General features: G+C 33.6%; 1 protein-coding gene across 2 annotated transcripts; it reads right to left on the reverse strand.

Moving 5' to 3' along the window:
* Window positions 1–675: 675 nt before the first annotated feature.
* On the reverse strand, window positions 676–21803 carry LOC130648411 (uncharacterized). 2 transcript variants are annotated; one of them, XM_057454469.1, is made up of 7 exons: window positions 21543–21803; window positions 21402–21456; window positions 21247–21330; window positions 7599–7630; window positions 7416–7490; window positions 1424–1455; window positions 676–1315 (listed from the first exon to the last, which is right to left on the reverse strand). In XM_057454469.1, the coding sequence occupies exons 1-7, from the start codon at window positions 21543–21545 to the stop codon at window positions 1303–1305; spliced, it is 294 nt and encodes a 97-aa protein (XP_057310452.1). In that variant the 5' UTR covers window positions 21546–21803; the 3' UTR covers window positions 676–1302. The 2 variants fall into 2 exon arrangements, with proteins under 2 accessions (XP_057310452.1, XP_057310444.1); XM_057454461.1 differs by lacking the exon at window positions 676–1315 and having other exon boundaries at window positions 1322–1455.
* Between the last annotated feature and the right edge of the window lie 1624 nt (window positions 21804–23427).

A 23427-nucleotide genomic window follows, 5' to 3' on the forward strand; every position in this document is an offset into this window, starting at 1 on the left:
TCATGTACAATTGCAAAAACCAAATTAATTATTTCTGCCCTCCGATTGTGCATATTGCTAGAAAATTGAAATATTTTCAATTCTGCAGGGCTATTGGAGTGTAGGAATAAGGTGGTGAGATTGCATGCTGTCACCTGCTTTATGTACTCCTCTTTTTTGGAGGTGATGTGGCGTACCAAATTACTAAGATAATACCGTCTTCCTGCAAAACTTGGACTTGTACATGTACTGATCACGTATCAACCATTAACCTTTCGAATTTTACATGTACCTGCTGCAATGTTGCAACTATGTGACACAGAATAGTGAAAGAAGAAGACAGTCATTTTTGTCTATGCTTGATGTAAGTTAAATGTTACATGAAATAAAGTGTTTAAAAGGATAGTACTACTTTTACAGCACAGGAAGTTGCAATTTCATCAAACTGAAAAACCATTTTAGTCACTCGTCCTTGAATAATTATATAACAATACTAGAGGTACAACTGATTCCAAGAACACAAGCACAAACGATAAAAGAAGAAGACAGTCATTCTTGCCTTGATGTAAGTTAAATGTTACATGATATAAAGTGTTTAAAAAAATTATGTGCAGCTGTTATATAATATTTCAATTTAGATTGGACAAACACGAACAGCTCGTAGGACGACTAGGTAGGTTATACTTTGTATAATATACCTAACTAACTTTAGCACTAATAAATATGAACCTGTGGTTATTTAGAATGATGATTACTCAAATTTACTAGAGACGAAGAAGAAAAAGAAAACAACTGAAATACGTAGTATTTTTATCCAAGACTTGCAAGTAAAGAAAAATGAACTAATAAATACGGATTTACATCTTTTCATAAAATGTTCCGCTTTACTTTTAATAAAATATTTTTTTCTTATTAAGAAAGAATAAGTACTTTTTATTTTGTAATTAATTCTTCACTTCACCCTAAATTTTACTCAAGAGTAAATTTAAGGGCGTGATTATATTTTCCCTAAATAATCATTTTTTAATTTCAAACATACTTAAGAGTAAATTTGAGCGTGCATATTAGTTTAAAAAACTGTATAAAAAAAGTTGAAAATAACAGAAAATTTTTTAACGAGGTTGACTCCTCTGTAAACCTTACAAGGGTGCTTCTTACAAAACCCTGCATCAAAATGAGAAAACGAATGTATATATTTGCAACAAAATAGTAGGTATTATTTTTAGAAGTAGTATTTTTATTTCAGATTAAGCCCACTTACCAGTTCATTTTTTAAAGAGGTTATGTCCTCTTGGGTTTTCTTTGTGTTGCCTGTTCGACGAATTATTTTTTTGTTCTAAATAAAAAAAAATACAAATTAATTAACAAAGGAAGACTTTGAAATTATGACGTTCGTGAGAGTATTTAAACTAAAATGTGATAGTGAAAGAAACTAGATACATACATGAATGCTTGCCATATTGATGTAAAATAGAACTAAACGTAGAGCAGATTAAAATAAATAGTACTACTTCTATGAAAACAGCCTGTATGAAAATCGAACATAAAAGGCGGGAGTTTTCGATCCTATTTCTCATTGGATAGAATAAATGCAGACGTAAATGAAAACAGCCTGTATCGAAAATGAACATAAAAGGCGGGAGTTTTCGATCCTATTTCTTATTGGATAGGGTAAATGCAGACATGTATGAAAACAGCCTTTATGAAAATCGAACATAAAAGGCGGGAATTTTCGATCCTATTTAAAAAATACGAATGACAATACGCACCTGCATGTCAACAAGCCCCTTCAAATGGGGGAAAACAGTATCGAGTTTGGTAAACAAGCAAATTCTAGTACAAGAAAATACTTTCGTTCCTAATTCTTGATTTGGCATAGAAAACACGACCGCTTATATAAACATGCCCGTTTTTTCACGCCAAAATTTTTTCTTTTTTCAAGCAAATTTAAGACCCCTCCTGAAATTCGTTGTTATCAAAACAGCAACTTTAATTTTATCGATGCAAGGTTAATATTACAGATTAGCAGGCACACAAAACTCATTAAAATGAAAGTTCTTAAATAGCAAAAATAGTCTTGGCCAGTAGTGTCAAAAACCATTTTATAATTTGAATACTTGTGGTGATTATGATTTGTTACTGTATTGTTATGGCAGTGACTAGCAGCTCCGGTATAAAAAGCACCAATGGTGGATCGATATGCTTGAACCGATATCATGATTGGTAGGTAGCTAGCTAACTTCAGGCAAAACGAGTTAACCAATTAAGCACAGAAATTGCACAGAACACAAAAGTTTCAAAAATAATCTAAATTAACTCAGCGAGCTATGCAACTAACTTCGGGAAATGAAGTTATCCAAGCAAGCAAGCAAAATAAACCAAAAAATAACTTTAAAAATAAACTATATAAAGTTTATCCAACTTGTGGCCTCCCCACCAGTCGGCAAGAGAAGCTATCCAAAAGCAGACAAACAAAAAAATAAACAAAACACAGAAGTTTCAAAAACTATCCAAAGTAATTATCAAATAATAACTTATTTAATAAACCAAAATTATCAAATAATAACTTATCCAATAATCCAAGGCTTGTGGTCAAGAAACTTTCATGAAAACTCGCACCTGAAATTTCAAATTTCAAGAGGGTTTATAAAATAACTTAAGCGGGAACTTTAAGTACCCAAAGCCCTGATACAAAATTTAACCACGTGATCCAACCTGACGACCTCTCTCTCCGCAAAAATCGCAAATATATAACACTCGTCTCGTTTAAATGCCTCGTTTAACAATTTTACGGCTAAAATATATAGAACCTGAGACAAGGTTGTCGTCCCTAAATGAAAATTTTCTTGTATCAATACGAAAAAATGCAAATGCATGAGACACTCGTCACTTTGAAATGTCTCGCTTATCAACTTTACGGCATAGAATCTGAGACGAGGTTGTCAATTACAATTATCCTGTATCAATACGAAAAATCGCAAATATATGAGTCACTCGTCTCTTATAAATGCTTCGTATATCGATCTTACGGCTAAAATTTAAAAACCTGAAACGAGGTTGTTGACCATAAATGACAATTTTCTTGCATCAATACAAAAAATCGCAAGTATATAACACTCGTCTCTTTTAAATGCCTCGTTCATCAATTTTACGGCTAAAGTATATAGAACCTGAGACGAGGTTGTTGACCCTGAAAGACAATTATCTTGTATCAAGACGAAAAATCGCAAATATATAACACTCGTGTGTTTCAAATGCCTCGTTTATCAATTCTACGGCTGAAATATATAGAACCTGAGACAAGGTTGTCGTCCCTAAATTACAGTTTTCTTGCATCAATACAAAAAATCGCAAATATATAACACTCGTCTGTTTTAAATGCCTGGTTTATCAATGTCACGGCTAAAGTATATAGAACCTGAGACGAGGTTGTTGACCCTAACTGACAATTATCTTGAATCAATACAAAAAATTGCAAATGTATGAGGCACTTGTCACTTTGAAATCCTGGTTCACCAATGTCACGGCTATAATATATAGAACCTGAGACGAGGTTGTCGATCCTAAATGACAATTATCTTGTATCAATAAAAAAAATTGCAAGTATATAACACTCGTTACTTTGAAATACCTCGTTTATCATTTTTACGGCTAAAAATATATAAAACCTGAGCCAAGGTTGTTAACTCTAAAGTACTATTATTTTGTATTAATGCTTAAATCGCGAATATGTGACACTCGTTACTTTGAAATGCCTTGTTTATCAATTTCACGGCTAAAGTATACAGAACCTGAGGAAAGGTTGTCGTCCCTACATTACAATTATCCTTTATCAATAGGAAAAATCACAAGTATATGAGACTAGTCACATTGAAATGCCTCGTTTAACAATTTTACGGCTATATTATATAGAACGTGAGACGAGGTTTTCGTCCCTAAAGTACAATTATCCTGTATCAATACGGAAAATCGCAAATATATGAGACACTCGTCAATTTTTAATGCCTCGTTCATCAATTTTACGGCTAAAATATATAGAGCCTGAGACGAGGTTGTTGACCTTAAATGACAATTTTCTTGTATCAATACGAAAAATCGCAAATATATAACACTCGTCTCTTTTAAATGCCTCGTTAGAATGTCAAAATTAAAATTTCGTGCCTATTTTAAACTGTTTGTACATCTAGAAAAGGATGGAACGCGGCACAAGCCTCTTAGACAGTGTTTTGTAGCAGGCTGTTCATCGAGCGACATGGTTAGTTTCGTTCAAAGAAATTGCCCAACATCGACTAAGCACTTAATCAAATTGTTAGAGCCATTAGGAAATACAATATTGAGAATTTTGAGGCAAATGTCGAAAAGATTTTATCAGATGGAGACTTAACGAAGAATCCTAATGTTATATACGACGTTATGGTTCATCATTCCATTACTTTGGTAATGTTGGCGAATGCTCAGTTGGAAATCTTTTATTCAATGGCATACGTGTACTTGAAAACCTGAGTCTAGAAGCAATGAATTTTCACAAATTCGTTTATTAACGTTGTGAAAATAATGTAACGCAAATTGATATGAAGATACACTCTCGGATGTCTGGAATGCAATTACGCTATGTTTATTTTACTAACGAAGAATTTTCGTCTTTCTTAACTTGGGAAGAAATGGGTCAAGACCAACATTTTTATCAGAAAAAAGTTGGCGCAATATGTAAATCAAATATCGATGTTGTTGATGCACTGAGCAAAGCATACGAACTTAAATAAATGCATATGAAACCACGCCAGCATCTCTTGAGTACCTAAATGCCATATTGTATTCTTGACGAACTTTTTGGAAAATTTACCTATCGGTGTGGAGTATTCCGAAATCCCAGAAGGATATATTAGATCTACTATTTGCGTAGGAGTGAAAGAAGTTCTTATAAGTTGTCAAAATTAACTCTCCTGCACACAACCAAAGAATTGATAACAATCAGAAATGGGCTTATTACAAAGGAAAGGGAATCAGATTTGTTTTTGTGTTCAGAAATTCTTCAGAAAACTGATTGGGATATTTCGACAGCGAAGTCTGCTTTGGAAGAGATGTTCTTGTGTAGTGAACATTTTCTAAGATGATATATTAACTAACCCTTCGTCAGTTGGGTTTAGTTAACTTTTCAGAAAAAATCAATTTATAATGATATTCCATACTGGATTCTGAATAGGCAATGCATCAAAAACATTTTATTCTTTTGAAGTTTGTTTTGTCACGTAACAGTTTTAAATGGGATATTTTTAGCTCTGATTATGTTGTTTCATACATTCCATTAAATTTACCAACTGATAGCCTTGTGGTAGCGCGTTCGCTTCCAGTGTGGGAGGTCTTGGGTTCCAACTCCAGCTGAGTCATGCCAGAGACTATAAAAGTGTGAATCTATTTTTTCTGCTTAGCGCTCAGCATGAGAATAGGATTGATATCTTAGGGGATTGTCTAGTTGAGCGAATGCTGCGCTTACACGACTTTCTTAGCTCAAATGAGCTCAGCCTACAGTTTTAGCCACGTGAATCATGGGTTACTTTGTCTAATTAACGTGACTTTTTCTCGGACATATGGCACCTCAAACAAGGGTCTTTGATCGGAAGGTCATTTTCAAGAAACAAAGAAAGGGAATCTTTAGCTAATTAGTATAGCCTTACTTACACCTAAAGGTAGCTAGCATAAAACTGCCTACTTAGCTGAAATAATATTGTAACTTAATAACATAGCAAGCTAGCTAGTTAGCATAAAAAAACAGTGCCATAATGTCAATGTCCATAGCGGGAGAAAAAAAGCACAACTGTTTGCCAAACAAATGTACAAATTTATTGACGAAAGAGAATGTTGGTATAAACAAGAATTTATTTCACTTGAAACTGTTCTTCTGGCTGACAGGATTAAAGTACAAAGAGGTAGTGGTTATGGCGGCTACATAGCGGATAGGATTAGGAAACATTCAAAATGCACTTTCTGTAAAACGATGAGTACCAATATTTAATTCAAAGTTTTACCAAACAAACGGGGAAATACATTCATGTACAATTGCAAAAACCAAATTAATTATTTCTGCCCTCCGATTGTGCATATTGCTAGAAAATTGAAATATTTTCAATTCTGCAGGGCTATTGGAGTGTAGGAATAAGGTGGTGAGATTGCATGCTGTCACCTGCTTTATGTACTCCTCTTTTTTGGAGGTGATGTGGCGTACCAAATTACTAAGATAATACCGTCTTCCTGCAAAACTTGGACTTGTACATGTACTGATCACGTATCAACCATTAACCTTTCGAATTTTACATGTACCTGCTGCAATGTTGCAACTATGTGACACAGAATAGTGAAAGAAGAAGACAGTCATTTTTGTCTATGCTTGATGTAAGTTAAATGTTACATGAAATAAAGTGTTTAAAAGGATAGTACTACTTTTACAGCACAGGAAGTTGCAATTTCATCAAACTGAAAAACCATTTTAGTCACTCGTCCTTGAATAATTATATAACAATACTAGAGGTACAACTGATTCCAAGAACACAAGCACAAACGATAAAAGAAGAAGACAGTCATTCTTGCCTTGATGTAAGTTAAATGTTACATGATATAAAGTGTTTAAAAGGATAGTACTACTTTTACAGCACAGGAAGTTGCAATTTCATCAAACTGAAAAACCATTTTAGTAATTTCAAAAGCAACAACGAACGCGTGAAGTGCAAGTATCTTCCACTTGTGTAAGTGTAATTTTGTAAGAAGTATTGATTGAATAAAAATTATGTGCAGCTGTTATATAATATTTCAATTTAGATTGGACAAACACGAACAGCTCGTAGGACGACTAGGTAGGTTATACTTTGTATAATATACCTAACTAACTTTAGCACTAATAAATATGAACCTGTGGTTATTTAGAATGATGATTACTCAAATTTACTAGAGACGAAGAAGAAAAAGAAAACAACTGAAATACGTAGTTTTTTTATCCAAGACTTGCAAGTAAAGAAAAATGAACTAATAAATACGGATTTACATCTTTTCATAAAATGTTCCGCTTTACTTTTAATAAAATATTTTTTTCTTATTAAGAAAGAATAAGTACTTTTTATTTTGTAATTAATTCTTCACTTCACCCTAAATTTTACTCAAGAGTAAATTTAAGGGCGTGATTATATTTTCCCTAAATAATCATTTTTTAATTTCAAACATACTTAAGAGTAAATTTGAGCGTGCATATTAGTTTAAAAAACTGTATAAAAAAAGTTGAAAATAACAGAAAATTTTTTAACGAGGTTGACTCCTCTGTAAACCTTACAAGGGTGCTTCTTACAAAACCCTGCATCAAAATGAGAAAACGAATGTATATATTTGCAACAAAATAGTAGGTATTATTTTTAGAAGTAGTATTTTTATTTCAGATTAAGCCCACTTACCAGTTCATTTTTTAAAGAGGTTATGTCCTCTTGGGTTTTCTTTGTGTTGCCTGTTCGACGAATTATTTTTTTGTTCTAAATAAAAAAAAATACAAATTAATTAACAAAGGAAGACTTTGAAATTATGACGTTCGTGAGAGTATTTAAACTAAAATGTGATAGTGAAAGAAACTAGATACATACATGAATGCTTGCCATATTGATGTAAAATAGAACTAAACGTAGAGCAGATTAAAATAAATAGTACTACTTCTATGAAAACAGCCTGTATGAAAATCGAACATAAAAGGCGGGAGTTTTCGATCCTATTTCTCATTGGATAGAATAAATGCAGACGTAAATGAAAACAGCCTGTATCGAAAATGAACATAAAAGGCGGGAGTTTTCGATCCTATTTCTTATTGGATAGGGTAAATGCAGACATGTATGAAAACAGCCTTTATGAAAATCGAACATAAAAGGCGGGAATTTTCGATCCTATTTAAAAAATACGAATGACAATACGCACCTGCATGTCAACAAGCCCCTTCAAATGGGGGAAAACAGTATCGAGTTTGGTAAACAAGCAAATTCTAGTACAAGAAAATACTTTCGTTCCTAATTCTTGATTTGGCATAGAAAACACGACCGCTTATATAAACATGCCCGTTTTTTCACGCCAAAATTTTTTCTTTTTTCAAGCAAATTTAAGACCCCTCCTGAAATTCGTTGTTATCAAAACAGCAACTTTAATTTTATCGATGCAAGGTTAATATTACAGATTAGCAGGCACACAAAACTCATTAAAATGAAAGTTCTTAAATAGCAAAAATAGTCTTGGCCAGTAGTGTCAAAAACCATTTTATAATTTGAATACTTGTGGTGATTATGATTTGTTACTGTATTGTTATGGCAGTGACTAGCAGCTCCGGTATAAAAAGCACCAATGGTGGATCGATATGCTTGAACCGATATCATGATTGGTAGGTAGCTAGCTAACTTCAGGCAAAACGAGTTAACCAATTAAGCACAGAAATTGCACAGAACACAAAAGTTTCAAAAATAATCTAAATTAACTCAGCGAGCTATGCAACTAACTTCGGGAAATGAAGTTATCCAAGCAAGCAAGCAAAATAAACCAAAAAATAACTTTAAAAATAAACTATATAAAGTTTATCCAACTTGTGGCCTCCCCACCAGTCGGCAAGAGAAGCTATCCAAAAGCAGACAAACAAAAAAATAAACAAAACACAGAAGTTTCAAAAACTATCCAAAGTAATTATCAAATAATAACTTATTTAATAAACCAAAATTATCAAATAATAACTTATCCAATAATCCAAGGCTTGTGGTCAAGAAACTTTCATGAAAACTCGCACCTGAAATTTCAAATTTCAAGAGGGTTTATAAAATAACTTAAGCGGGAACTTTAAGTACCCAAAGCCCTGATACAAAATTTAACCACGTGATCCAACCTGACGACCTCTCTCTCCGCAAAAATCGCAAATATATAACACTCGTCTCGTTTAAATGCCTCGTTTAACAATTTTACGGCTAAAATATATAGAACCTGAGACAAGGTTGTCGTCCCTAAATGAAAATTTTCTTGTATCAATACGAAAAAATGCAAATGCATGAGACACTCGTCACTTTGAAATGTCTCGCTTATCAACTTTACGGCATAGAATCTGAGACGAGGTTGTCAATTACAATTATCCTGTATCAATACGAAAAATCGCAAATATATGAGTCACTCGTCTCTTATAAATGCTTCGTATATCGATCTTACGGCTAAAATTTAAAAACCTGAAACGAGGTTGTTGACCATAAATGACAATTTTCTTGCATCAATACAAAAAATCGCAAGTATATAACACTCGTCTCTTTTAAATGCCTCGTTCATCAATTTTACGGCTAAAGTATATAGAACCTGAGACGAGGTTGTTGACCCTGAAAGACAATTATCTTGTATCAAGACGAAAAATCGCAAATATATAACACTCGTGTGTTTCAAATGCCTCGTTTATCAATTCTACGGCTGAAATATATAGAACCTGAGACAAGGTTGTCGTCCCTAAATTACAGTTTTCTTGCATCAATACAAAAAATCGCAAATATATAACACTCGTCTGTTTTAAATGCCTGGTTTATCAATGTCACGGCTAAAGTATATAGAACCTGAGACGAGGTTGTTGACCCTAACTGACAATTATCTTGAATCAATACAAAAAATTGCAAATGTATGAGGCACTTGTCACTTTGAAATCCTGGTTCACCAATGTCACGGCTATAATATATAGAACCTGAGACGAGGTTGTCGATCCTAAATGACAATTATCTTGTATCAATAAAAAAAATTGCAAGTATATAACACTCGTTACTTTGAAATACCTCGTTTATCATTTTTACGGCTAAAAATATATAAAACCTGAGCCAAGGTTGTTAACTCTAAAGTACTATTATTTTGTATTAATGCTTAAATCGCGAATATGTGACACTCGTTACTTTGAAATGCCTTGTTTATCAATTTCACGGCTAAAGTATACAGAACCTGAGGAAAGGTTGTCGTCCCTACATTACAATTATCCTTTATCAATAGGAAAAATCACAAGTATATGAGACTAGTCACATTGAAATGCCTCGTTTAACAATTTTACGGCTATATTATATAGAACGTGAGACGAGGTTTTCGTCCCTAAAGTACAATTATCCTGTATCAATACGGAAAATCGCAAATATATGAGACACTCGTCAATTTTTAATGCCTCGTTCATCAATTTTACGGCTAAAATATATAGAGCCTGAGACGAGGTTGTTGACCTTAAATGACAATTTTCTTGTATCAATACGAAAAATCGCAAATATATAACACTCGTCTCTTTTAAATGCCTCGTTAGAATGTCAAAATTAAAATTTCGTGCCTATTTTAAACTGTTTGTACATCTAGAAAAGGATGGAACGCGGCACAAGCCTCTTAGACAGTGTTTTGTAGCAGGCTGTTCATCGAGCGACATGGTTAGTTTCGTTCAAAGAAATTGCCCAACATCGACTAAGCACTTAATCAAATTGTTAGAGCCATTAGGAAATACAATATTGAGAATTTTGAGGCAAATGTCGAAAAGATTTTATCAGATGGAGACTTAACGAAGAATCCTAATGTTATATACGACGTTATGGTTCATCATTCCATTACTTTGGTAATGTTGGCGAATGCTCAGTTGGAAATCTTTTATTCAATGGCATACGTGTACTTGAAAACCTGAGTCTAGAAGCAATGAATTTTCACAAATTCGTTTATTAACGTTGTGAAAATAATGTAACGCAAATTGATATGAAGATACACTCTCGGATGTCTGGAATGCAATTACGCTATGTTTATTTTACTAACGAAGAATTTTCGTCTTTCTTAACTTGGGAAGAAATGGGTCAAGACCAACATTTTTATCAGAAAAAAGTTGGCGCAATATGTAAATCAAATATCGATGTTGTTGATGCACTGAGCAAAGCATACGAACTTAAATAAATGCATATGAAACCACGCCAGCATCTCTTGAGTACCTAAATGCCATATTGTATTCTTGACGAACTTTTTGGAAAATTTACCTATCGGTGTGGAGTATTCCGAAATCCCAGAAGGATATATTAGATCTACTATTTGCGTAGGAGTGAAAGAAGTTCTTATAAGTTGTCAAAATTAACTCTCCTGCACACAACCAAAGAATTGATAACAATCAGAAATGGGCTTATTACAAAGGAAAGGGAATCAGATTTGTTTTTGTGTTCAGAAATTCTTCAGAAAACTGATTGGGATATTTCGACAGCGAAGTCTGCTTTGGAAGAGATGTTCTTGTGTAGTGAACATTTTCTAAGATGATATATTAACTAACCCTTCGTCAGTTGGGTTTAGTTAACTTTTCAGAAAAAATCAATTTATAATGATATTCCATACTGGATTCTGAACAGGCAATGCATCAAAAACATTTTATTCTTTTGGAGTTTGTTTTGTCACGTAACAGTTTTAAATGGGATATTTTTTAGCTCTGATTATGTTGTTTCATACATTCCATTAAATTTACCAACTGATAGCCTTGTGGTAGCGCGTTCGCTTCCAGTGTGGGAGGTCTTGGGTTCCAACTCCAGCTGAGTCATGCCAGAGACTATAAAAGTGTGAATCTATTTTTTCTGCTTAGCGCTCAGCATGAGAATAGGATTGATATCTTAGGGGATTGTCTAGTTGAGCGAATGCTGCGCTTACACGACTTTCTTAGCTCAAATGAGCTCAGCCTACAGTTTTAGCCACGTGAATCATGGGTTACTTTGTCTAATTAACGTGACTTTTTCTCGGACATATGGCACCTCAAACAAGGGTCTTTGATCGGAAGGTCATTTTCAAGAAACAAAGAAAGGGAATCTTTAGCTAATTAGTATAGCCTTACTTACACCTAAAGGTAGCTAGCATAAAACTGCCTACTTAGCTGAAATAATATTGTAACTTAATAACATAGCAAGCTAGCTAGTTAGCATAAAAAAACAGTGCCATAATGTCAATGTCCATAGCGGGAGAAAAAAAGCACAACTGTTTGCCAAACAAATGTACAAATTTATTGACGAAAGAGAATGTTGGTATAAACAAGAATTTATTTCACTTGAAACTGTTCTTCTGGCTGACAGGATTAAAGTACAAAGAGGTAGTGGTTATGGCGGCTACATAGCGGATAGGATTAGGAAACATTCAAAATGCACTTTCTGTAAAACGATGAGTACCAATATTTAATTCAAAGTTTTACCAAACAAACGGGGAAATACATTCATGTACAATTGCAAAAACCAAATTAATTATTTCTGCCCTCCGATTGTGCATATTCCTAGAAAATTGAAATATTTTCAATTCTGCAGGGCTATTGGAGTGTAGGAATAAGGTGGTGAGATTGCATGCTGTCACCTGCTTTATGTACTCCTCTTTTTTGGAGGTGATGTGGCGTACCAAATTACTAAGATAATACCGTCTTCCTGCAAAACTTGGACTTGTACATGTACTGATCACGTATCAACCATTAACCTTTCGAATTTTACATGTACCTGCTGCAATGTTGCAACTATGTGACACAGAATAGTGAAAGAAGAAGACAGTCATTTTTGTCTATGCTTGATGTAAGTTAAATGTTACATGAAATAAAGTGTTTAAAAGGATAGTACTACTTTTACAGCACAGGAAGTTGCAATTTCATCAAACTGAAAAACCATTTTAGTCACTCGTCCTTGAATAATTATATAACAATACTAGAGGTACAACTGATTCCAAGAACACAAGCACAAACGATAAAAGAAGAAGACAGTCATTCTTGCCTTGATGTAAGTTAAATGTTACATGATATAAAGTGTTTAAAAGGATAGTACTACTTTTACAGCACAGGAAGTTGCAATTTCATCAAACTGAAAAACCATTTTAGTAATTTCAAAAGCAACAACGAACGCGTGAAGTGCAAGTATCTTCCACTTGTGTAAGTGTAATTTTGTAAGAAGTATTGATTGAATAAAAATTATGTGCAGCTGTTATATAATATTTCAATTTAGATTGGACAAACACGAACAGCTCGTAGGACGACTAGGTAGGTTATACTTTGTATAATATACCTAACTAACTTTAGCACTAATAAATATGAACCTGTGGTTATTTAGAATGATGATTACTCAAATTTACTAGAGACGAAGAAGAAAAAGAAAACAACTGAAATACGTAGTATTTTTATCCAAGACTTGCAAGTAAAGAAAAATGAACTAATAAATACGGATTTACATCTTTTCATAAAATGTTCCGCTTTACTTTTAATAAAATATTTTTTTCTTATTAAGAAAGAATAAGTACTTTTTATTTTGTAATTAATTCTTCACTTCACCCTAAATTTTACTCAAGAGTAAATTTAAGGGCGTGATTATATTTTCCCTAAATAATCATTTTTTAATTTCAAACATACTTAAGAGTAAATTTGAGCGTGCATATTAGTTTAAAAAACTGTATAAAAAAAGTTGAAAATAACAGAAATTTAGATTATGCGGTATAGTTACGTGTGCTGTGCTACAAGCGTCGTTGTTGGCAAAAAAACATTTGTTTTAATTTTCTTTAAACATGTCTTCAAAAAAGAGCAGTGCGTCAGGGTAATTGTTTTTATGTACATGATATATACGCTCCGTCCTTCAAAAACGGTCCAACAAAATATGAAGAAAATCTCGCCGTGGGGTAAGTTGTGATTGTAATAACGTTATATGTTGCTTTATATGCATTGGAATATCATAAACAGCTCCTTAAAGACATTATTTGTCCGTACGAAAAAGCATATGACGAAAATATCTTATCACATGACGTTTTCAAAGCTCGTTTGAAGACTCAGTCTTGTGAGTTCTTATGTATACCAAGCGTCGCATTATCAGAAACAGCGTCATCTCTCCACAACAATATAACTGCTTTTGCCGATCTGCGGGAAAAATTGAAGACGAAATATTTAAAACCCTTTGCGCGGTACTTGGATACTGTGGAAGACGCATTAAAAACTGTCGATTCGAAACACAAAGGATGCGATAAGGCACTTGGGATAATTTTTCACCACGAAAGATGCCTATGTGGTGGAATATGCGAAGGTGTTGGGGAAGCTGTGTGCTTGTCTTTATAGTCTATGCACGCATTACAGTGTAGCAAGGTTTGCGTTTACCCACCCTAAATGGATAAAGGCAAACATGCTACAATGTATTCCCGATTTCGGAAGCTGTTATGGAAATCCGACCACAGATAATTACCTTGAGGGACTGTGTTTGCAGTTTGCTTCCTGTTCTTTGAGGGATGTACCACAGGATACTAATTCTATAGATTTAGATACGTTGTTGGAAAAATCCTTTTACAATGATTCTTCTCACTCTAGCGAACGGGAGCTTTCCCCAACTACAATGTACTTTGTATGTTTTAATCCCGTACTAATGTTTTCCTAATGATCATGGATAATGCGCTGCGCCAATGTTATTTTTAATAAACATTATTGAAATGCCTTTATTTTCGATATTGCAAAATTGTTCATTAACATAACACAGAAGCGGAGAAAAACACACGTACAGGCTTCTACAGTTACAAGTTGACCTGCAGTCACAGCTGACGCTCAGTGCGTTGCCTATAGCAACACAATACCGTACTGTCACAAACAACAAGACTCAAAATAATGTTACAGCTCACGCACCGTGCGTGGACGCCAGTTACAAGGTAACCTTCGGATTCTCGTGGCGTGCAAGGTCACCAGCTTACCTAATGTTACAGCTGACGCCCCGTGCGTAGACGCCAGTTGCAAGGTAACTAAAATTTACCAAGTTAAAAAAAGACGCAAATCAGGGTTACTATTTAAACATTTAATTCTTTTTATTTCGTTATTTCATAAAATTCTCTTTTTTATTTTAATACTAAATTTTTATTTTTATTTTTAAATGTTTCTATTTGTTTATTTTTTGTTTTAAAAGCCCCGCTGGTCGTTATAGATAGAATAATTTAATTTTACCCCCAGATTAACGTGCACGCTGCATCTAACGGAAACAAGTTGTTTATCAACTGAAAAAAGAAATGTGCAGCAAAGAAGTAACTCTGGAAAAAGTTCATCATCAGGTTGGATTAAAGCTTATATTTGTTTTTCTATATTTCCATTTTTGTGTTCTGGGACGAGGTAAATATTTCTAACGTGCGATGATTTAACATCACAAAAAGAACGGATTGGAAATGTTTCAGGCAATTGTATACATCTTCAATTCATTCTCTTTGGGATGAAACCCAAAAAAGTTTAGTATTCGAAGTAAAAAACTGATTGGAGTTTTATTAGGAGAACGCTAGCAAGTTATCTACTGAGAAGTAAAAGAAAACAGGCCCGTTGTTTAGATTATTTAGTAGATAAATGAACTTGTGTGTATAACGAGTTTCTAGCCGTTTCTTTCAGAGCTAAATTTTCCTTAAAAATTAAGTTTGTTGTTGTGTCTTGAGTCGGAAAATATTTTCTTTAAGCACTCATTTTGTAAGTACATACTCTGAAAAATGGTTTAGAAGTTTGGGATATCCTAAAATTATGTCTAAGCTTAATGGTTTGTTTTAAAGATAATTAACTCCTATATATGCGGAGGTGTGGCACCCGAGGGCCAAAATATGCTGATATCAGCAGCAAATATCTGAAAATCATAAGGCAGAACCACATTTTTTCAAAATTAACCAGAATTCCTCGACGTTGTCCGTCATTTTGGCTAGCGCTGAAACTTATGACCGAGACGCGGCTGGAAGATCGTGGCTTGAAACTAAAGACGTGCAAAGAAATGCCATGAGCAGTGCAAGGGAAAGAAGAGGAATTCTTAAGTAATTTTTTTTCATTCGATTTACAAGAACTTGAGGCACCCCACAATGAGAAGCAAAGAACAGAAACGCCTTTCCGATGTCTGATAATATTTATTTTGTGATTTTAAGCTATCTAGCCAGTACCATGCCAGCACTCCAGCGCACATTTGTTATTAAATAATTAAGTGATAAGGTACAAGAGCTAAATATATTAATTTAATGTAGCTAGCTGCACAAAAGGTTTTTTAAGGCATTCTGTAATTTTAAATAAAAATAGCTAGGTAGTTATTTGGACCTCCAGTAACAGTGAACATGCAAGACTTAGTACATAGCATGCAAGACATGTTTCATAAATAAGTTTCTGCATATATAAATAATTTTGTAGATTTTCAGTTATCTTTTATGAAATAACAAAATTTGGGAAAGTATAGCCAGTAAAAAAGTAATATTCGCTTGAAGTGGGAAGACCTAATTAATTGTGAGTGGCACCACACTGGGCGATTAGTGCAAAGTAAACGTGTTGCAGATCCAGGTATTTGTATTTATACGGCATGAAATTTAGATTATGTATTTAGCACTGTGCTTTAGAAGCACATTCCAACTTTCTCTGAGCTGGAGAAGGTATTTGTTCCTAAACCTGGGACACATATCTGTTTGAATTATTTTTAATCCTGAGAATCACTTAGAATGTTTTCTGTACACATGCTTGTCAAAATTGATATGCTGGTCTAAAACATGTAATACTAAGTTTTAAGTCATTATTTCAACTTTTACTGAAGTAATAGGAATTTTACTTAATATAGTTTTAGCATAGTTTTTCATACCACTGACACCAAAATGACTGCAGGGACTAATCGGTTTGAAATTAATCTCCATAAAAATACACCAGTTCTGTCTGTCTGTGACTTTTGCAAAGTGGATAAAATTTCTTTGATAAAGTCTACAAAACTTCGTCTATAAATTTGTTCTGTAAATTAGCAAACTTTGACGTTAAAGCAATATTGACGTCAAAGAAAGTATATTAAGATTAGTGAAGCCATTGCATTGCACTTTTAAATTTAAGGCTAAATAACTTGGAAACGGGTGGAAATAACTGACGTCATCTCCTACGTAGGTAACTAGGGAACACCTGGGACCAATTTGGGTAAGTTTCCCAAACCTGGCTCACCATCCGTTTCAGAATGGACGGGTTGGTGACGTCACCAAAAAACCTTCAAACCCTAATATCTCTGCATCCATTTGTCAGAAGTACACGATCCTATACATTTTCTTGATCAGCGTTTCAAGATCTATACGATATGTTATACATATTTCTGAAAAATTTTTATGTGTTTTCACAGGTCTCTGCAGATGTCAGCAAAATTTAAATGACGGTTGTTTTTCTCTGTTATCCTGCCTAAGTTTTTCCACGGGTCTTATCGACTAGTTTATAATATTTTAATAACAAACTTTTTCTCTTGATGTGTTTTTATTTTCCTGCAAAAGTTGTTGCATAGCTTATGTATTAACATTAGGATAAGAACGAAAAAGTTACTGTGAGACATGGGTTTTAAACCTTAAAAATTTCCAGCGAGAAATTTGAAAACTAATGAATGACAAAATCGCAGACGTTTATCTTCAAATTTTAAATTTTTGTTAATGTAAAGGTAGTCCACATGAAAAAGGTTTGTGATGCTTTTTAGGAAGAAATCTTCCATATTAGCCATATGGGGTAACTTGATGAACAATGCATTTTCCTGCAATTGTTCTCAAAGCATAATTACAAAATGTAGTCTAGCTAGCTATAGCGAAAAAGTTTAATATTCAAACTTGACCTATTTTACTGAGTATTAAGTAATAAATGCTAGTTTAATCCTAAATGTAACTATAGTAGCTAAGCTACCTGTAAAAACAACATCAAACAACATCGGCTGTTCTCTTTTGTAAACAAACCCATTGGTATTTTTGTAATAAGTACCAAATTTTATGTGTTCATTTCTTGCGCTTATGAGTGTAACCAAAGTGGCCTGTACGTAAGTCCTAAAAATTTATGTCATTGGCTCACTCTTTACGAATGACACCACGTAACATTAGGAAAACCATGCTTTGCTATTTCCCGTAACCTATACCGAGATTTGGTTGTGACATATATCAGAATTAATTGTCTTTAAATATGAACATTTGTATGACGCACAAAATTGATTAGAAGTTTACTTTTTTATTGTATCTCAAACAAACTGAACTTTTTTTTGTCCAAGCCATGGGCCGTTACATGTAGCCGAATTGCCATTAGCTAGCTATAGTAGCTTACAGCATGCTTTTCTTTATTAAGTTATTATGTTTTCAGGCCATAGTCATGCTAAGAATATATTGATTTGGATTGAAATATTTCGGTAGATATAAAAAATGATTCAAATGTTTATATTTTTCTTTTATGTGTTTCAGCTACTAATTATAATTTGTTTTATTTTAAGTATAACTTTGGATTTGCAGCCGTATGCAATAGATTGAATAGCTGATTGTATATGAATTAACGAAAAATGTTGTATTTTTTTAATGATGAACCAATTATATAGTTTTAGCGTATTCCGCTTTTACGTAACGGTTGTTATACGCCTTTGATTTTTTTGGACATTTTCCATTTATATTTCATAGTTTTTTTATTATTTTTTTTGTTGCACATATTTATATTTTTAGATTTTTTGGTTGAGCGTTTGTAAACATAGAATAATGAAGATTGTGAGCAACCAGAGCTTTTTTTCTTTATCTTATTTTTACTTGCTTACTACATTACATGTTTGTGAATTGCAGTCTGCGCGTCAAGCGTTGTTTATTTTATGTTCGTTGCAATTTCTAGTGCAAAAAGACGCTCTTACTAGATTGTCAATTATTCCAGTTCACGGATGCTGTTCTCGAAAATTAAGCATATCTATGAAATACATTTCCTAATATGTAATAAATTACTAGTTGTATGTCACGTGGACAAATTTGCCTATGACTTACAATATATAATAATTAGGTAGTTAATGCTCAAACAAGATTTAACAATTTTGTAAACAAAGAAGTCTTTTAAAAATCTTTTTGCAAAATAAGTTTGAAGAGCATAGTAAAAAAAACACGAAGTGCTCTCCTAATAGAGAATTATTATACTAATTTTTATTTGGTTTGGGACAAAAACTTCGTTTCGAACAAATAAACACATTCACTTTTTGTCCCTTGCTGATGTTTATTACAAAGCGTGACCAAACCATTTGTCATGGTAAAATGTTTCAGTGTCATCAGAATAACCGAGAACTGTTTATCTAACACCAAAACACTATTTGTGATGAAAGATATGGTGCAAGCGAAGCAATAATGACTGGAATCTCAATTATTTCGCACAATTATCATTCGGCAAGCAGAACTTGAAATTGCTTGGCTTTTGATAAACTTGTGCGCATCAAACAACACAGAGCACTTCCATCAAACCAGGTTATAATTGTAACGTAAAGACTATGAAACAGCTTAACAAATTGGTCGCCGTTTAATACGCCAATAATTGATCTTGAATTCAAAAATTCCGTGGTAATGTAACGCTTGCAAAAATTTCCTCACTGGTTGACATCTAGTTTCTTGTACCCACAATTCTTGATATAAAATTTTAATCGTAACATATACTTGCAGATACACGTATTGACCATATGATCGGGATATTCCATTTGTTTCATATTTTTATCTAAATAAATACAAGATAAATAAAGTTTACAGATTAAGAATTGCACAAATGCTACACAGAAAAAAATATTTTTTTCGACAATCACCATAAAAAACAACACTTTTTCACATTTTAAAAACAAGCAGTAATTTCTTCTCACCTAAAAATGCTTTAAAAAAGTGAAGCATCCATGAACGGAAAACCAATCTGTCTAATATTGAGAAAATTTGTGTGTTTAAAACAAACACAAGACGCGCAGACTGCATTTCAAAAACTTTGTTCGTATATGTTGTTTACAAGTTTTTTTTTGTAAAACTACAACTCGGTTACACAAATATCTGTGCCTAATATTTTTCAAAAATTACCCGATTCCATTGTTGAAACGCTGATCAAAATATGTATAGGATCAGACGTTTTAAACAAGCGGTTGCAGAGAAAGTTCAATAGTATCTTTGATAACGGAACACATGTCTTTCTAAAACGGATGTATTAACCCGGTTAACCCAGTTTTAAAATATTAATTTAAGTCGTTGTTATTTTCATTCGTTCCATGATATTTAGTCTGAAATGTAAATGTGCAATGCAATGATTTTATTTTTAGCAATAGGCGTCAACAATTATGTGCTCGCCTAAATTTTTAGACCCTACTAAATTGGGGTCAAACCAAGCTGGAAAATTCTTTTTAACAGGAAAATTACTTTTAGAATTACAAACCAACAACAAATTGCACCCGTCTCTTAGTAGAACATAAAAAATTATCATTTCTTTCGCGTAGATTAATCAATCGAAATGCGAGAAGAACTCAACCATAAGATGAGTACATGATATTATACGTAGCTAAGATTTTATCTGTATAAATATTTTTTTTAAAAAAAATCGTTTTGAACAATTGGGTGCCATAGGATCTGAAAGACCTGACGCTATCTAATATTTCTTTAACGGAGTGACAAAAAAACAAGTGTAAGTGATTATGTTCTTATGTAACGTTTGATATCATGTTATAGCAGTAGAAATGCTTTTTATAGAATTGCCCAGTACGTCAGTTTGTATAAAGTTAAGTCACGTTGTAAGAAAACATTGTCAATGTCCTCTCGCAAGTCGCTAGAGAAATATTGTCAGGAATCAATGATTAAATGACGAAAGAAGGTTCGTGGTATTTTTCATGCAGGCAAAACAAATAATTTTTGCTTCGTTTGTGACTAGCTGCAACAATTCCTATTGCACTTAAGTGAAAAGGTTTGACAAAGAAGCACTGTACACAAACACAAAAAGTTGTTTAAGCTTCCTTTGATAAAACAGTTTCACAAACATTGTTTCTCGTAACAAGATCTATCATAGTGGAAACTTTTAAGACACATTTAAGCCCCCGAAAGGTTGAAAATAGTAAAAAAATATTAGAGGAGTTCTACCAGTATGTCGATATTGTTAAGGAAAGCGGGATACTTCGTTAATTATAATTTTTGTGCGCGGAATATTAATTTTCAGGAGACGTGTGAAAATATAAATAAGCGAATATACAAAGTGATTTTTTATTTTTGTAGGACCAGCTATATGCACAATTGTTCTGGAGTTGAAATGCAGGTTGGCATTTAATAAAGGGGGTTAAGTATTTGACAGCCATAAAAACGGTACGTAATGATTATATTCTACACAGCCTGCAAGGAGCGCGCAATACTTAAATCTGTCCTAAAGGCTTGGTGCGGGAAAATAAATACGCGGGTAATTACATGTTTGAGTGTATCGCAGTTTGCTGTTTAGCGGGTAGCGGCCGTGCACGGCTTTATAGCACACGATACGTAATATATTAAAAAGTAAAAAAAATCACATACAGCAATCCAGATCGTCGATTCCAACCTCTTCTGGGCTCCCACAATTGCTTTTTCCACCTTTCCATAAAATGCTGGTAAACCAAACTAAAAAAGTGATCGCAAGTTTTAACTTACAAAGATTGTAAGATTGTTCGAATTGTAAAAATTCGACTTACCATCCTTCAGTGTGACATAATTTCTTTTCTTGCTTCTGAAGTTTCTTTTGTCATTCTATAAATAAATTAAAAACAGATGCACCGTTCTTTGGATCAGGTAAATGAAAAAATAGATAATAAATCAGTAAAAACACAACTTACCATCGGCTACTATAAACTTTTTACCCAGTCATGTTACGTTTTTCTCATCGTCAGAAACTCTTTCCTCTCGCTCCACATGGCTTATCTCGACTAGGCGTGGATTAAAATCGTTCTGGTTAATTAATTTCTTTTCTTAAAAAGTCATGGGACATCAGTAACTGTGGTATGAATTCCCTACATGAGCAAGATACAATGTCATTATTAATTCCTTAATAGGTAGTTATAATTGAAGCGAAAAACCATTAAACTTACGCTTGGGAAATATGTTTTTATAAGATACATATTTTATAAGATACATATTTTATAATTACGGAAAGCATGCAACGTTAATATTGTAATATACTGTTTGAAAAGGACGGTTGAGAACAATCATCAAAGTCCTAAGAATTTTTAATGTAAAAAGCTGTCATGACACTCCGTTAAAAAGTAAAGAAAAATTCTACAAACATTCCAATCGTGTTTAATATTAAATATTGCTAATTTTGTCTATGTGCATCTCCTATACATAGCTATGATGTGCCGACGGTAAGATGAATGTCGTTCGCAAAAAACGTCTACCAAAGCATGTGCAAAACTTAGGTAATCGTTAATTTAAGAATAACATCACTGCGCTGAATGTAATGTGATATAGCGACAAGTTGGGTCAATGTTTTTTATAAGAACGACTAAAGTTTAGCAGAGGTCGGATGTGCATTGTTTTAATACCTTTTCAGCTGTATACATATTCTTTTTTGTGTTCCTGAAAAAAGAGAAGTATGTTATCAAACTTACTGCAGAAACAGTTTGATTTTGTAGAAAATCGAGTCTTTTTTCAGAGAAACCTATCTATAGTGGCCAGTAGTCACGACATTTTAATTTATTTTCTTGAATTGCCGTGGGACATCCGAGTAACCGTATTATGAATTCTATACATAAAAAGATACAATGTCAGTATCCTGGGTAGTTATAACAGAAGCGAAAAGTCATTATACTAAGAACGTACGTCTGCGATAAAAGCATGCAAGGTTAATGTGATGTTTGAAATGCACGCTTGCGAAATTTCTTTCGTTGCGCAGGAAAGAAGGAAATGAATTTCTTTCCGTTTCCGCGGAAGGAAGCTTCGCGTCTGCGAAGGAGATGGCTTCACGCATGCGCAGTGAAGACGCGTTTAAAAAGGGTGTTTTTAAACTTGTGAGACCTCGTTTTGTTATGACAGCATCAAAGACAGTCGTTTTTTATTTGTAACAAAAATGGATCAAAACCAACTAGAGGAAACCATCACAAACATCGTTCAACGAGCAATGGAAAACGCAGCGGTCCTTCCTCCTGTAGTTAACGCCGACACAGATCGCATCGTTGACACCATTTCCAAAAAGTTAAAAGAAAAAAGAAAATTGGACAACGTGCAGTTAAAAGGCGAAGGTAACCAGCAGCAACACGGTTAAGGAATACCTAAAAGACGATCTTGCCTCTGGGTCAGATGACGAAAAACAAATTTTTTAAAGCTATAAATTCTGCAAAGCAAATGAGAGAAAGGAAAAATTCCACAAATCCAATATTCTCACCATATAAACGACGTTTTTCATTTCGGAGGGAAGAAACGGAATCTTTTTCCACTTACGTCCACAAAGATTTTCGAGAATTTCGACAAAAACCAAATTCTTCAGTCTGCTGGTCGTGTGGAAAATATGGTCATTTCTACCCACGCTACAACCTTTCAACGCTTTTAAATACAGAAGAGAGAATAATTATTAATCGTAACAAGCAATCAGTTGAATTTAAATGTTCACATGAATCTGTAGCTGGAAAAGTCAGCAAGCATAATAAATCTAGCTTAACTACTTTGTCGGGACATTCGACCTGAAAGACGGATATCACCACATGCCATAGACAAATCTCACAGAAA

The sequence above is a fragment of the Hydractinia symbiolongicarpus genome, chromosome 1 (genome assembly GCF_029227915.1).
Source record: "Hydractinia symbiolongicarpus strain clone_291-10 chromosome 1, HSymV2.1, whole genome shotgun sequence".
In the NCBI taxonomy this organism is placed as follows: Eukaryota; Metazoa; Cnidaria; class Hydrozoa; order Anthoathecata; family Hydractiniidae; genus Hydractinia; species Hydractinia symbiolongicarpus.